Here is a 16,571-nt window from a genome sequence, read left to right as displayed (position 1 = left end):
AAACACATGAAAAGATGCTCAACATTGCTCATCATTAGAGAAATGCAAATCAAAACTACCTAACACTGGTCAAAATGGCCCTCATCAAAAAGTCTACAAACAATAAATGCTGTAGAGGGTGTAGGGAATAGGGAACGTTCTTGCACTGTTGGTGGGTAGACTGATGCAGACTGATGCAGCCACTATGGAAGATGGTATGGAGATTCCTTAAAAAACTAAGAATAAAGCTACCATGTGACCCAGCAATCTCACTCCTAGGCATATACCCCAAGGAAACCAAAATTGAAAGAGACACATGTATCCCATTGTTTATTGCAGCACTATTTACAATAGCTAGAACATGGAAGCGACCTAGATGTCCATCGACAGATGAATGGAAAAAGAATTTGTGGTACATATACACAATGGAATATTACTCAGCCATTAAAAGGAACACATTTGAGTCAGTTCTGATGAAGTGGGTGAACCTAGAACCTATTATACAGATTGAAGTGAGTCAGAAAGAGAAAGATAAATACCATATTCTAACACATATAATTGGAATCTAGAAAAATGATACTGAAGAATTCTTCAGTATAAATAGATAAATTAATTAATATTATATATGTATAGTATAAATAAATAAAATAAATTTATTTACAGGGAAACTATGGAGAAACAGATATAGAAAATAGACATATGGACATGGGGAGAGGGGAAGAGAGGGTGAGATTTATGGAAAGAGTAACATGGAAATTTATATTACCATATGTAAAATAGATAGCCAATGGGAATTTGCTGTAAGGCTCAGGAAACTCAAACAGGTGCTTTGTATCAACCTAGAGGGGTGGGATGGGGAGGGAGATGGGAGGGAGGTTCAAAAGGAACGGGATATATGTATATCTATGGCTGATTCATGCTGAGGTTTGACAGAAAACAGCAAAATTCTGTAAAGCAATTATTCTTCAATTAAAAAAAATAATAAATTTAAAAAAGAATACAAAGAAATAATGTTGGGGAGTATATAAAGAAAAGAAAACCCTCCTACACTGTTGGTGGGAATGTAAATTATTGCAACCACTACAGAAAACTGGAGAAGGAAAAGGCAACCCACTCCTGTATTCTTGCCTGGAAAATCCCATGGACAGAGAAGCCTGGCAGCCTACAGTCCATGGGGTCACAAAGAGTCAGATACGACTTACTGACTAAACAACAACTATGGAAAACAGGACTGAGGTTTCTCAAAAGACTAAAACTAGACCTACCATATAACCCAGCTATTCCACTCCTGGGTGTATATCAAAAAAACCCCAAAGCACCATTTGAATAGATACGTGGACCCCAATGTTCATAGCAGCACCATTTACTACTGCCTAGATACGGAAGCAACCTAAGTGTCCATCAGCAAATGAATGGATAAAGAAGATGTGGTATGTATACATACACATACACACACACACACACACACACACACACAATGGAATACCACTCAACCATTTTAAAAAAATAAAATAAAATTTTGCCATTTGCTGCAGCATGGGTTGTCTTGGAAGGCATTATGCTAAGTGAAATAAGCCACACAGAAAAAGACACTGTATGATATTATTTATATGTGGAATATAAAAAATATAACAAAGTAGTAAATACAAAATAGAAGCAGACTCAGATACGGAGAACACACTAGTGGTTACCAGAGGGGGAGCAAAAGGACGAGCAATACAGGGGTTGGGAATTGGGAGGTACAAACTACTGAGTGTAAGATAGGCTCAAGGATGCAATGAACAACAAAGGAAACATAGCCAATATTTTGAAATAACTGCACATGGAATGTAACCTTCAAAAACTATATTAAATTTTTTTCATCTTACAAATAAAGATGTTTTAATTAAGACCAAAAAAAGTAAATACATAGAAATTTTGACATGGAATCAAATATCTGTTTTTATTTTACAATGGTATATTTTCAAATTAATTGCAAAAATGCACCTGAAGGATCTTACCATCTATTTAGAAAGGATAGAGTTCATTGTCAGAACTCCAGAATGTCTCTGCCCAGCATATTTTATCAGTTCACCTATGTAGTAGCTAACTAACATAGGGAAAATGATGAGGGAGGAGCACAAAATTGCTCTTGTGTTTCTTGCTTGGATGTCCAGATGCTACTGATACTGGGACGATAAGAGGGAGGAAACAGACCGGGAACAAGGCAGTCAATGGGTTAAGTTTAGAAGACTGGACACTGAGGATGTTTTACCAAGCAGTTGATTTCACTGACTTGACACTAGCACTGAAATAGCTAACCACGTTAATTGAATTACTCATTGAAAGAGGCTGGAGAAAGAAAAAAGCATTCATACCAGGGCACATTCCTGGGTTAATCAGACATTTAGGAAGAGCTTTATGATATTTGTAATAAGAAAGTTTATAAACAAGTCCAATTATGACCAAACATGGAGGGTCAGATATTAAAATTTTTTAAAAAATTATAAACTTTCCAAATGTCAACAAAAAGTAGAATTTAATACTATAGCACTTAGGATGTCATGATTAAAAACGTTACTTCTGAAAGTTTATAATAGCATTAAAATGTTTATGATAGTGGTTGTTTTTCTTTTAAAGTACATATTATTTAAGCAATGTAAAATTAGACATAGCAAAACCTGGGAAACAGATGCATCAAAAAGTTAACGGTAACTATTTCGATGGCAAGAATCTATGAGATTCTTTCTTCTACTTTTCCACATCTTTTAAATTCGCTAAATAATACTTTCTAAAAGGGAAAATAGCCACCAAAAAAAGGGATGATCTTCCCTCTTATTAAGGTAAACATGGCTACAGTTCCTAATTAACACAGAACCTAAATACAGGATTAGGCCCTCAATAATCCAAGAACATATCAATATCTGCAATTGAAGACATTACCTGAGATGTTCAGGATTTCCCGGTGGCTCAACGGTAAGGAGTCTGCCTGCAGTGCGGGAGACTACGGAGACTCCAGTTCCTTCGCTGGGTGGGGAAGATGCCCTGGAGGAGGAAATGGCTACCCGCTCCAGTACTCGCCTGGAAAATACCATAGACAGGAGCCTGGCGGGCTACAATCCTTGGGGTCGCCATGACTGAAGCGACTGAGCACATCACCGGGGATCTTCTGCCCTGCAAAAAGCCGAATCCTTTCTGCCTGAGAGCCTCACGTCCTTGCCGTCCTGCATCTTGCAGAGCACGAGGAACGGTTGAGCCTCTACCCTCTCTGTCCACCGACGCTAACGCCTTGATTGGCATTTATCTGGGGTTCCCACAAACTACCCCTCACTGATCAGTCCCAGGAGGAATTAAAGCACTTTGGGCCCCTCTGAAAACCACCACCTGAGGGCTGTGAGCATCCTTCTTATACTCTGGCCCTGCCGAGAATCAGAGACGATTTCTCAATGTCGTGTATGGACCGGCGGTGGGGGCAGGAGCGTCCCAGGAGGCGCTGGTACAAAGGATTTGCCCGCCAATGCAGGAGAGCAGGTTTGATCCCTGGGTTGGGAAAATCCCCTGGAGGAAGGCATGGCCACCCACTCCTATTCTTGCCAGGAGAATCCCGTAGACAGAGGAGCCTGGCTAGCTACAGTTCACAGGGGCCGGACACGTCTGAAGGGACTTAGCGGCACAGTGGGTGCCTCGCCATCCTGGGCAGGCGCCTGCGCGGCGCTGGACTCTGAGCGCGGCAAGGCTCCCATAGTAACTGCCTCAGGGTTAACATCGGCCCTTAAGACCGCTCAAAGCTCTGCACCTGTCCATTCGTTCTCAAGGTCAACCCCATTAGTTCATATTGGCATCTCAGCCCCTCACGGATGAGATCTGGGACTCAGGTCACCTGAGCAAGCCCCGGTGTAGACTTAACCGCCGTCAATGTGGTTACCGTATTTGGGACCAAGACCACCCCAAAGAGTTCCCCGAGAGCCCCCTGCGCGGAGGGGCGGGTCTCTGGCAGGCGCAGCCCGGCCCCCCGGGCTTCCGAGGCAGCGGCCCGGCGCGGGGGTTCAGGAATGAGACGCCTCGAGGCCCGCAGACTGGGATGAAAATGGCTGACGACTCCTCAAACAGGACAAGGGGAAGGTTACTCAGGTGTCCTGAAACCTTGGTCAGAACCTGTCTTTGCGTGAAATCTCAACTTCTGTCTTCCAGAAGCGATGGAAATAGGACTCAGAATCCTGAGGTAAGACGTTTCCCGAAACAGCCAGGTGCAGTCGCCATTAGGAAGCGATACGCCACAGCCTCTCAGGCCTCGCCCCTGACGTGGCCCCGCCTCTGAACATGTCCACGCCCCTGGGCGTGACACCATCCCCGGAGCGCACTGGGCTGAGCATCCGTGTAGACGTTCCTTTATTTTCGATTTTCTCCAGAGGTTTCTGAGCTCCACTAGGTATGTGCAGCTGTGATGAGGTAAACTTGATCTCTGTCCCCTGAGAAGGTGATCATGCCAAACACGTTCTACACCATGTGAAAAGTGTTGTGAATTAGAAAACAAGAACAGACCCCCGTGTGGGAAAATCAAAGACAGCATCGGAGTGAAACCTTTCAGCATAATACAAAGGAAAGAGGAGAGAAAGTATGAGGATTCATGTTTGGTTGTGTTGTTTTGAAGTTTTTATGATGAAGTTCCCATTTTGTGAGTATCCATTCCCAAGTGGTGGTCCAGCACATATGCTGTAAGAGTGAAGAATGTGGAGAAGTTGTAGGAACCTGAAAGTAGGCAAGAGAATTGTCTAGGAAAACCATCATCTGAGCTCCACAAAGACAGGAGCTTTGTGTCCTTCACTGGTGTGTCCTAAGTGCCAAATACATAGTAAACGTGGAAAGAATGAATGGATTCTTTTCAGACAGTGTTGGAGCTGACCATTAGTTGTAGAGAATAAATAACAATTTATGGTGGTACCAACATACTTAATTGTATGATTTTACCCAAGAGGAATCAGACGTTTATTAAAAGGCAGGGCTTCCCAGGTGGCTCAGTGGTAAAGAATCCACTGCCAATGCAGGAGCCTCATGCTTGAGTTCAATCCTTGGGTTGGAAAGAGCCCCTGGAGGAGGAAATGGCAACCCACCCCAGTATTCCTGCCAGGGTAATCTAAAGGAACACGTCAGGCTATAATCCCTGGGGTCCTGAAGAGTCAGACATGACAGAACCACTGAGCATGCTGGCCTGCATGCACTAGAAAAGGTAGAGTTAGGTTTTGCCAGGCAAAGACATATGAAAGGAAAATCGGGAAGGTGCTTTAGGGCTATTTTTTGAAGACTTCTCTGGTGGCTCTGTGGTAAAGAATCCGCCTGTCAGTGCAGGAGACATGGGCTCAATCCCTGGGTCGGGTAGATCCCCTGGAGAAGGAAATGGCAACCCACTCCAGTATTCTTGCCTGGAGAATCCCATGGACAGAGGAGCCTGGTAGTCCTTGGGGTTGTAAAAGACTCAGACACAACTTATTGACTAAACTTTAGAACTATTTAAGTGTGTGGTTAAGTGATAGACCATGAAGTTTTCCTTGGAGAAGGAGGAGATAAAGATAGAAGGTTGTCAGATGAACTACGAGTGGTTTGTAGTTCCTGAGCAGATTGAGAAATTGACATACCAAGGGCATAAGCTGAAAGAGTAAAGGGTAAAATGTCAGACTGTATTTTTTCAGAGTGAAAAAATATTCTGATGATGAGTTCTAGAATATGGCAGTAACTGAACTGGAATGGAGGTAAAGAGCCATAGGTTGAAAAGGAATAGACAGTGAGAGGTCAGATTATTGGATTGGTCTATTCAATGAATGTTAGACTTCTGATTGATTCCTCCCACTTTGAGTTCCTATCCAGAGACTCCTTCCTCTCCCCAGATCTACACAGGATTTGCATTTCCTGCAATTGTAACCTTCAGTCAGTGTCATGACTCTGGACAGGAAGGTAAAGGTGGGGCAGTGAGACGGAGGGCTATGATAGACATCTGATTTTCTTTTTTAATTTATTTTGAAAACTCAGCCTTCACTCACCTTCTGTAAACAGTTCTTCCCTTGTCCTCTGGGAAACTAACCCCATTTACAGTCTCAGCCCATGTGCAAGTGAAGTAGTTGTTTCCCAACTCTATATTAAGTACACTGATAGCAGAAATTAAACCTCAAAATCTATAGGATTTGCTTCCTGTAAGCATGGCTGTCTCTACAGAAGTTGAAAGTTTCTTTAGCCCTACGATCTGAAAGCTAGAGCAGAGGGGAGAGATTGGGGGAGGCAGGATGAAATATATTGCATCTAATTTTTTTCTTTCTTAAGTCTTCAAACTGGCAGTAGTAAGTCGGGTAGTTCTAAGGTCTCCTCTCACCTGATTATTCGAAGTGACCCCACACCACCGTTACCTCCATGCCTATTTTCCCACCTCCGTTGGATGCCCCAACCTCTTTGTTTTTCTTACCAGCCACTGCTCTACTTAGCCATTAAATAGCTTTGACCTTGATGATATGAATGTGAATGAAGGCAAGGATACACTTGATACCTCTGGCCAGTTTTGCTTCAGTTAACTGAGTTGGGTGTCCAAGAAGAAAACCTTGTCTTAAGAAGACTTCTAAGAAGTTCCCAGTGATCCCCACCTCCTGATTGTCACATCCTGGTGTAATTATTCATCCCCTTGAATGTAGGTTGAACTTAGTAATTTGCTTTTAATAGAATAAGGAAAAAGGTAATGGAACATCAATTCCACTATTAGTTTACAAAATATTGTAACTTCTTTCTTCCTAGTAGACTATCTCCTGACCCTGATGATGCATTGGAGAGGCCCACATGGCAAGGAACTGAAGATAGACTCCAGCCAGTTCCAGCCAACAGTCAAGGAATTGAAGATCTCAGTCCAGCAGGCTTTGAGGAACTTCATTCTGCCAGAAGTTATGTAAGTGATTACTGAAGTGGGTCTTTCTACAGTCATGCCTTTAGATGATACCCCAGCCCCAGCTGATACCTTTATTGCAGCCATGTGAGAGACCTTAAAGCAGAGAACCCAGATGGGTCTTGCCTGAATTCCTGACCACAAAAACTGTGAGATAGTAAATAAGTGTTGTTGTTTTTTAAGCCTCTAAATTTGAGGGTGCTCATTATACAGCAGGGGGCTTCCCTGATGGCTCAGCTGATAAAGAATCTGCCTGCAATGCAGGAGACCTGTGTTTGATCCCCGGATTGGGAAGATTCCCTGGGGAAGGGAACGGCTATCCATTCCAGTATTCGGGCCTGGAGAATTCCATGGACTGTATAGTATTCCATGGACTATACAGTTCATAGGGTCACAAAGAGTCGGACATGACTAAGTGACTTTCACGTTATACAGCAGTAGATAACTAATACACCCCTAAATTACTGTGATCTTGGTGAAAGATGTCACGTGACTGGAAAGGCAGACACTGAATAGGAGTACATCCCTCTGATGACATCCCTAAGAATACTGTCTTCGTGTCCAGAGATTACCCCATATACTCTTATGCTTAAATGGTATCATCATGCTCTAAAAGCCCTGATTAGTCTCCAGGAGCTGCTGGAGGTGTAGGTAGGGTTGTGTTGGGTGAAGTGGACGGATGGTCAGTATGGGATCATAAGTAGTGATGATGATGTCATTCTTTCCCTTCTCGTTTTTGTCTTCTTTTCCCACTCACTCCACCATTACATTTTCTTTACTCTCTCCTTCTCCCCAAAATTCTGGGTGGCTGCCCAATGACCATTCCTACAAACAGTGGCCAGGTGATCTCTTGGTCTTGCAGTAATGCTACCCTGAAAAGATTTCCTTGAGGAGCAGTTCTTCCTGTTCCTTGAGGTGCTTTCACAAGCAGGGAGACCTCATTGTCAAGCTCAAAATATGCTTTCCAGATTAAACTTCCCACGTGCAGCAGATTCTTCAGCTGAAAGAATCTGCTGAATTCTGACCCTAGCCAGACCAGTGTCCACAATTGTAAAGCCTATCTATCTATACACACCCCATTCAATGACTACTTACCTGTGAGTTACTCTGGAATCAGGAACATTTTCTAAACGAAAGTAAGACCATCTGCAAGAAAATATTCATATCCCTGGGCCTTTTCAGAGCTGCAATTTCTGTCTTCCCTACTGTTCCAGTAAGGGTAGAGGAAAGGTAAAGGGTGAACCGCGACTTATTTTCATTAGGGTCAGGTAAGGAGTGGGAGATGTGGCCCATCACCACAAAATTCATGAAAGATGAGAGGGTTCTTCATTGCAGGACATTTATTCCTCACCAAGAGATCTAAGAGGAAGATTTCTGTCTACCACTAACCTCAAGGCCTAAACACTCTCCAAAACTTTTTGAGGCAAGAAGAGTCAATTCTGACTATATTGTGCTAGAGTAACTCATCCCACCCTATAGCTGTATATGGTTCAGGATAGTTTGAGAGCAGATGAAAAGATAGTTTAAGCCAAGTTCTAGACTTTTAGATATTTTCTCACTTTGCAAAAGCCTGAAAATTTCTAGAGTAAATTTTTGTACTTTTTATCAAAATAATTAAGTTTTTTAGGTAGAGGATATCTGAGTAGGATCAAATAAAGGACTCTAGGATAAAACTGAGAAGACCACTGTCAGGCTCCCTGCAAGGAAGCCTCTTAGACACCAAGAGAGGAAATCGGGATGAGCTGAACTACTCCTTCCATTTCCCACATATAAGTACCAGGATAACTAAAACCCATGCCCCAGTGCAGTACAGAGAGAGCATTAGTGTTCCTCTATTAGAAGAAACATTTATTGAGGAGGATCAATATTCTCAATTTACTAAAGGAAGGTTGTTTTCATCTGAGGATGTGTTATCATGAAAACTGCAAGGTTTTCTCAGTGACTGGATGAGTTCTTTGGAGAAATTTCTTCTCTCTGGAAATGCTGGAGAAGTGATTTCTGTTTGAATAGAAGCGTCAGATCTCTGAACACAGTGTCTTCTTCAGGAGTGAGGGAGGCTGGAGGTACCTGGCATTCTTGATGCACACAGGTGGGGCTTGGATGGCTTGCCAGCTCCCTGGAGGACAGGGAAGAGGGTTGATTCTGACATAATACTTGATCCTCAAAGGCCACATCTTTCTGGGGATGTCTGACCCCATCTCTGTTCTGTCTGACACTTGTAAGACAACTCTGATCAGCATAAACAGTTTCTTGGTTTGAGGACTTGGGACTTACCCATTCCTCCCGTAAGTTGCTCTCCCGTAAGTCAGGGAGAGTGACATAGTTGGAGGGATGTCCCTTACCAGACTCTACCTGGGTCTGCAGTTCCTTCTCATGCTGACTTAATCCCAAGGTCTCAGATTCAAACCTACATGCCAGCTTCTCTTCTAGGATCTTCCCAATGACTCTCATGAGCTCATGAGCTTCAAGGGGCCCATGACTCACAAAGAGAGCTGCACTTTCAATTGAGTCTTGGTGCTGTGCAAAGGTTGACATGAATTTGGCTTTTTGTTGGGGACTTTCCTGGTCTTTGATTTTTCTCATGAAATCAATCCACTGAAAAAATTGCCTCATCTTTCTTCTGAAGTAACTTTCAGGAGGAAGCTGCTCATTCTGTGACAGAGATGAAGAAGTGTCCTTTAATTCTCTTTCCTCAACAAGGTGGCTCTTCCTTCTGTCTGTAGACATCCCTGCTCCTGAATCTTCACTTCTGTATTCTCCTGCTTCAGAGCCCAAAGGCGCTCTCTCTGCAGCAGGTGGGAAGTTATTGTCCTGGCACTTCGATGGTGCATGCTTAGAGGGATCCTGCCTCTGCTCCATGTTGGTCCCACTGTCCTCCGAGTGGATGTGTAGCACCTGGGAAGCTGCCATGTCCCCAGTGGAGACACTCTGGGCAAGAGTCAGTGAAGACTTGGAAGGCAACCTACTTGAAGTCAGGGGCATGTCTGTGGGACAGTGGTCAGCCTGGCCATGCTCCTTATTCTTGAATTTAAACTTTAACTCAGTAAGGATCTGTTTTTGAAAGTCTGATATTTCAGAATCTCTGGGAGCAGATATTTTTGGTGGGGGACGTTGAGTGGTCAGGGTAGTTTCTACTTTATTCATTTTGACCTTTGTCATTTGGGAACTTCTCAATTTGCTGGTTGTCAAGATGTTACAGGATTGTGATTCAAGAGCCTGAAGCTCCTTGGCCCTGAATATCTCCCTGGACACACTGAACATTGTGGAATGTTCTGAATTCTTCCTCACTGTCTTTTGGCCCTGACTCATTTCTACTCTATCACTGAAGTTCCCAGTCTCATCCCTTGGCTCAGGTCTGTACCCAGCTTGCCTTACGGGCACCCCTGGGTTGCATCTGTTGTCCGGGAGAGTCTCATTTTGACTGACTTTGTCTTTGTTTCTGTGTGTGATGGGCTGAAAAGTCTGTCTGCCACACTCAATTGTCTGAATGCCCTCTGCAAGCTTTTGGTAGGTAGCAGAGTATGATGGTTGTGGGGCCCTCTGTCCTTCTTGGCCCACAGATGAGATAACAGGGAAAGGATGATCCAGCATGGGGGTTGAATTTGTGGTTCTCACTTTATTTCCCTGAGAAGTTTTAGATCTTTCTTCAAGGGGCTTGGAAAGCTCATCTTTGGAGTCCACCCCAGCAATATGGGTGGTTGAGGAGGGAAAGTCAAATTGAGGAAGAGGCCATGTTGTGGCTTCTCTCAACATATAGAATTTTATGGATTCAAGAACCTTGAGGGGTAGGCCCCATCTCTGAGTCACACGAAACCTTAAAATATGGGCTTCTAGCACCTTTAAGGTATTGTGATCAAGAAAAGAAAGCTCCGGAGTGCTAATCTGGTGGCATACTTTACCTACAGTTGTGTTTTTTGAATGTGGGTCTTCCACATTGGTTTGGGAGCTTGCAGAAGGAAGCAAAGTATTGTCATCAGCCAGCCATGAACGACACACACCTGTAGGAATCCTACCCTCACTAATCTGCCAAGACTTCGTGCTCACATGTAATCTAAGAATGGTTTTTATTTGATTCCGATCTATGTCCTTTCTTGAGACATTTAATAATTCATTCCTTGAGTGATTCCTTGAGTGACACACACAGTTAGTTTTTGTCTCCAAGGCAGCCCTCAGACCCTGCACTAGGTAACATTCCGAGACATCTTGTGGGCTGTCTTCTGGGCTCTTCTCAAGGATATAGCCAAGATTCTTCCTCATGTCATCCCTTAGCTGAAACTTTGTTGAGACTCTCTCTTGGAAATTTCCTGGGAGACCCAATTCAGTCTTCTCTATATTGTTGTTCTGGCCCTGAAGCTCGGAGAGTTGTAACTGAACATGCCTGCCTCTCTGCTGAGGTGCTTCTGCTGATTTGTATTGAGACCCCGTCAGTGCTAGAGACTCTAGATTCCTGCAGGCTTGGAGGTACCAGCGTGGAATTAGCCTCCTTGGAACGTGGAGCTCCAGTTTCTCCTGGGGTTCACTGGTGATATGAAAATGGCCAGGAAGGATGGAGACTGGGACATAGGCATGGGATGGCTGGTTGACCAGTGGGACGTTATGAGCTTGAGAACAAGTGGCTTCTTGAGATTTTTGGAGCACAGGAACTAAACCCCACAAACTTTCCTGTTGCTTCTGTAACACATGCCACTCCAGATGTTGATTTTCAGTCGCAGTATGAAAGTCTGACTCATTCTGGAATCTGTGGAAAGACACTCCACAGTCCCTAATCTGGGATGGAGAAGAGGATGATAGGATTGGGAGTCGGGATTGAAGGTGGGCCTGGGGCTGGACCTGAGTGAAATGTAGAGACTGGGATTGTGGCTTAGTTTGAGACAAGGGTTGTGGTGGATATCCATGGGGAAGGAGATGGGGGCGGGAATGAAGAAGTGGTGGAGATTCTTGATCCCGTGTTTTGACTGCAGAAGCATTACAGATTCCATTGAATAAGACAAACTGAGACTCTAGAGGGGAACTCCTACTAGAAACCAGAAGAGTAGCCACTAGGGACTCACTGTGCAAAGAGGGAAGACCCCAGAAGAGCTGGCTACATTTCTGCTGCAAGTTTCCCCCCAAAGTCTTGACATATAAGAGCTGCTGACAAATGTGAAGCTTCTCTGGTTTGCTTTCACTGTTCCAGCCAGTTTGGGGGGCTGTAGTGTTCTGCACATCAAGTGACTGCAACAAATTCCCTGAAGATGTCCGTTGGTATTCTGACCACATTTGTTTTGAAAATGGTCCCTCCTCCTTTTCTTTCTTCTCTAAACTCTGGAAAGCCATTCTGTTTTTTATTTGTCTCTCCAAGAGTCCACGGATGTTAAAGCCAGAGAAAGAATGGCTATTGGCCTCCTTGTGCTTGGTAACAGAATCTCCCCAGAGATAAGTGTCTTGTGGATGGAGAGACACATGCTCTCGCTGAAAACCAGAGTGTGGTAATGCTGGGAGGAGCATGTTCATGGCCTGAGTTTGCCACAGAGAGAAGTCTGAAATGGACAGGCTTGACTGTTCAGTGCCTCTGATTGTTGAAACACAAGTGGACAACTCACTAGGGCTATCTGGAGATGACTTCTCCAGAACAGGCTTCAGTAAAGTGGAAATTGATTTAGATTGAGTCACAGATAAAGTGCTGTCTGGCTGTGGTGAAACAAATAGGGTCAGTGGTGCATGAGGACAAGCAAAAGAATCAGTGGGATTCATTGCCTGGGACAAATCTGATAAGGGCTTGATATCTTGGGAAAGGGTGGGGTCAAGAGAGGAAATGGTATCCAGAAACAATGTGGCCTCTGGTGGGACAACAGGGTCTGCTGTCTGAGTGTCATGTGGTAGGAGGTGGGGGAAAGCAAAGGTTTGGGGTGGGGAATAATCCACTGGGAATTTGGAATCCAAGGAAGAAAAAGGCTCTGAGGCCAGAGAGTGGCCCATTGGTGAGGGTAAAAAAAAGTCAGTTAAGGGGGTCATTGGGCTAGGAGAGAGAATAGAGGAGGGCAGCGAGGAAGGCTCCGGCAGAGAGGCTGGTGGTAGGTTTCCTGGAGGGACTGCTGAGAAGGCCGGGGACAGAGTAAACGATGACTCAGTCACAGGAGCTGTGGAAGCCAAAGGAGACACAGAGGAAGTAGCGTCTTCCAGGGCCTCCGGGAACAGCAGCCGATTGACCTCAGCAGTTGCGTTATTACACACCTCACAGAAGGGGTCTGGACATAAGAGCTGACGAAAGCAGGTGGTATCATCATGCTGGCCCAAGGGGCTGCAAGAGACAGGAAGTACAAAACTACAGCCAGGACCAGGAAAACATGAGGCCCTGGTACCTCTGGCAAAAGTATGGCTGCCCAATGTGTACTATCTTTTCACATTCTTCTACTTCCTTAATCTCACAATGTATCTTTTAATCCCTCTCCCCAAGGCTTTCACATTCTGAATCTGAGGATTTTCCCTCCCATGTCAATCCCAGGCTTCACTGAGGCCCTAGAAATTCAAATACTCCACTAAAAAAGTGGGATATAGGAAAGAAGGTAATGTTTAGTCACCTTTGCAGAAGATAAAGCTCCTTCCTTGCCTCCTCTGCTTCGCTCTGGCAAGTTCTCCAACCTGGGAAACCAGGAGAGTGATGAAGGTAGGAACAAAGAGGACTTATAGGAGGCTAAGTAGAATGTCCTTTAGTGGTACCCTTGGTGGATTGGAGAGTCACATGGTCGGTGATAATAATAGCAAGGCTCAAATATATATGTTGCCTTATCATTCACAAAGGGCTTTCATATGTATTCTCCCATGTGATATTCAGAACTGCCCTTTGAGGAATATAGGTCAATGGTTATTTACCTCAAAGAGGAATATGATTATCCTGGAAGTCAGAGGACTTACACAAAGTCAGGACATAGAAGTTCTGACTCTTGACATTTCAAATAGCCACCTTTGGGGAAACACCCATTGCCTAGGTCCATCACGGCTTCATGGCGAGCCATGAGAAAAACAGGAAATCTGAGAAGTGTCTCAGGCTTGGACTGCCTCCCCATGAGCCTCTCCCCAGATGCCTCTGGTTTCTGAGAGAAACGGTATCTAGCCACTGACGTCATCAGAGATCAGGGACCTGGGATCTCACGGAAAAGGCAGGAAGGGTCACCCTTGGAGAGATCTGCTGAAACAGGCAGGACCTTACCTGCCAGTGTGCCGCCTTTCCTTCTCCTCCTGGTTCTGCCCTGATGCTGAGAACAGAAAGGAAAGAATGAAGGGCTGGGGCCCATTTCTCTCAGTCTGTCTAGGAAACTCAGATATTCATTATCCAGGAATAATATGACTCTACTTAATAGACTTTTATGTTCTTTTTATCAATTTTAAAGGTTAAAATGTTTTCAATTTTTTCTTCTTAAAAAAATAAGTGACTTTGAATGTATAGCAATAGAAACTTTCCAAATTGAAATGCAAAGAGAAAAAAATTTAATATTTAAACCTAGAATATCCAAGAACTGTGAGACAGTTTCAAAATGTATAGTATATCAATACATGCAATTGAAATATTAAAATGAAAAGAGAGAGAGAACAGAGCAGAAGAAACATTTGAAGAAATAACAGCCCAAGATTTTCCAAAATTAATGATAGACTAACCATAGATTGTGGAAGCTCGGAGAACACCAAGCTGCATAAATACTAAAAAAAAGTCTAAACCTGGACATATTTTATTAAAACTGCAGGAACCTGAAAGATAAAATCTTGAGAGAAAACAGAAGAAAATAATGCCATACCTCTAGAGGAACAAGGATGAGAATTATGGGCTTCTCATCATAAACCAGAGCTTCCCTGATAGCTCAGCAGGTAAAGAATCCACCTGCAATGCAGGAGACCTGGGTTTGATCCCTGGGTTGGGAAGATCCTCTGGAGAAGGGAAAGGCTACCCACTCCAGTATTCTGGCCTGGAGAATCCCATGGACTATATATATAGTCCATGGGTCGCAAAGAGTTGGACACAAAGAGTTGACTGAGTGACTTTCACTTTTGATCATAAACCATGCAAGCAAAAAGAAAATTGACTGAAATATTTAAAGTGTTAAAAGAAAAAAATCACTCCAGAACTTTTTATCTAGTGGAAATTATCCTTCAAAAATAAAGGAGAAATAAACACTGTCTCAAGACAAACAAAAACTGAGATAGTCAGTAACAGCAGATCTTCCCTGGAATAAATGTTAAAAGAAGTTCTATAGAAAGAAGAAAAGTAACATCTCAAGTCTTCATAAAGAAAGAGAGGTAAAGGAATCAATGATGGTAAAAGAAAAAAAAAAAAACACTTTCATTTTTCTTATTCTCAATTGACCTAATGATACTACTGATAATGTATTGAGTGATCATAGTATATGGATAGGTGAAATAAATGACATCAGTGTTACAAGGGATAGGAGGGAGGAATTGGGAACTCTGTTATAACAGAACCTGTACTACTTATGAAGTGGTATAGTGTTTATATGAAAGTAGATTTGAGTTGTCAATGTATTAGTTGTCAATACATTAGTTTTTAATGTATTGAATATATTGCAAATTCTATGGCAACTACTAAAATTTTTTTATCGAATACTTGATATGCTAATAGAAGAGAGAGCTCGAATCTTATAAAGTACTTGTTTGAAACCAGAAAAGGCAGAAAAAGAGGGGAAGAAGAAAAGAATACTTACAATAAATATTAAACAGTTACAGACATGGTGGATATTAATCTAACTGTATAGAAAATTGCTAAATGTAAGTGGTCTAAATACATCCAGTTAAAAGCTAGATTGTCAGTAGATAAAATGAGATCCAATTATATGTTGCCTACCAAACACCCACTTTAAAAATAGATACTGTACCACATTGACACTGATGAAAGAAGCAGGAGGAGCTATATTAATTTCAGACAAAGCAGACTTCAGAACAAGGAGAGTTATGAGGGTAAAGAGGGACAGTACATAACAACAAAAGGGTCAGTTCTCTAAGAAGACACAACAATCCTTAACATGTATACAGTCTAACAACAGACTGTCACAATATGTGAAGCAAAAACTGGCCCAACTGTAAGGACAGTTAGATGAATCTACTGCTATTTTTGTAGACTTCAGCTCTCCTCTATCAGAAATGGACAGATTCAGCAGGCAGAAAATCAGTAAGGGTAGAGTTGACCTAAACAGCACCATCAGTCAGTTGATCTAATTGACATTTATAGAATACTTCATCCAACAACAGAATACACATTCTTCTCAAGCACACATGGAACATTGACCAAAATAGACCACATTATGGACCATGAAATGCATCTTAACAAATGCAAACTAGAAATCCTACAAAATGTATTTTTAGATGATAATAGAATTAAACTAGAAATCATTTACAGAAAGATAGTTGGAAAGGCCAAAATGCCAAAATGTTTGCAGAGTAAACAGCATGCTACTAACAAATGGGTCAAGGAAGAAGTCTCAAGAGGAAAAAGAAAAAATTTTTAACTAAATGAAAATTAAAACACAACTTGTCAAAGTTTGTGAGATACAAAAGAAACAGCACCTGGAGGGAAACTGATACCACTGAATGCATCCATTTGAAAAGAAAGATTTAATATCTTTGAGGGACTCTGGCTTACTGACCTGATCGACGTCTCCCTGTTTCCAAAATATTGAGAAACTTGAGTTCCCCTTTAGGTAGCACA

At 42.8% G+C, this 16,571-nt stretch overlaps 1 protein-coding gene across 1 annotated transcript; it reads right to left on the bottom strand.

Annotated features, from left to right (window-relative positions):
- Positions 1–3,829: 3,829 nt before the first annotated feature.
- On the bottom strand, positions 3,830–13,983 carry LOC136148353 (spermatogenesis-associated protein 31D1-like). Its single transcript, XM_065907861.1, has 4 exons — positions 13,772–13,983; positions 8,945–13,157; positions 4,232–4,427; positions 3,830–4,059 (listed from the first exon to the last, which is right to left on the bottom strand). Exons 1-4 carry the CDS (start codon positions 13,981–13,983, stop codon positions 3,830–3,832), a joined length of 4,851 nt encoding a protein of 1,616 aa, XP_065763933.1.
- Between the last annotated feature and the right edge of the window lie 2,588 nt (positions 13,984–16,571).

This window comes from Muntiacus reevesi, chromosome 17 (genome assembly GCF_963930625.1).
Source record: "Muntiacus reevesi chromosome 17, mMunRee1.1, whole genome shotgun sequence".
NCBI classification, from domain to species: domain Eukaryota; kingdom Metazoa; phylum Chordata; class Mammalia; order Artiodactyla; family Cervidae; genus Muntiacus; species Muntiacus reevesi.
Note: the sequence above shows the minus strand (reverse complement) of the source record. Positions and strands in the feature narration are given on the sequence as shown.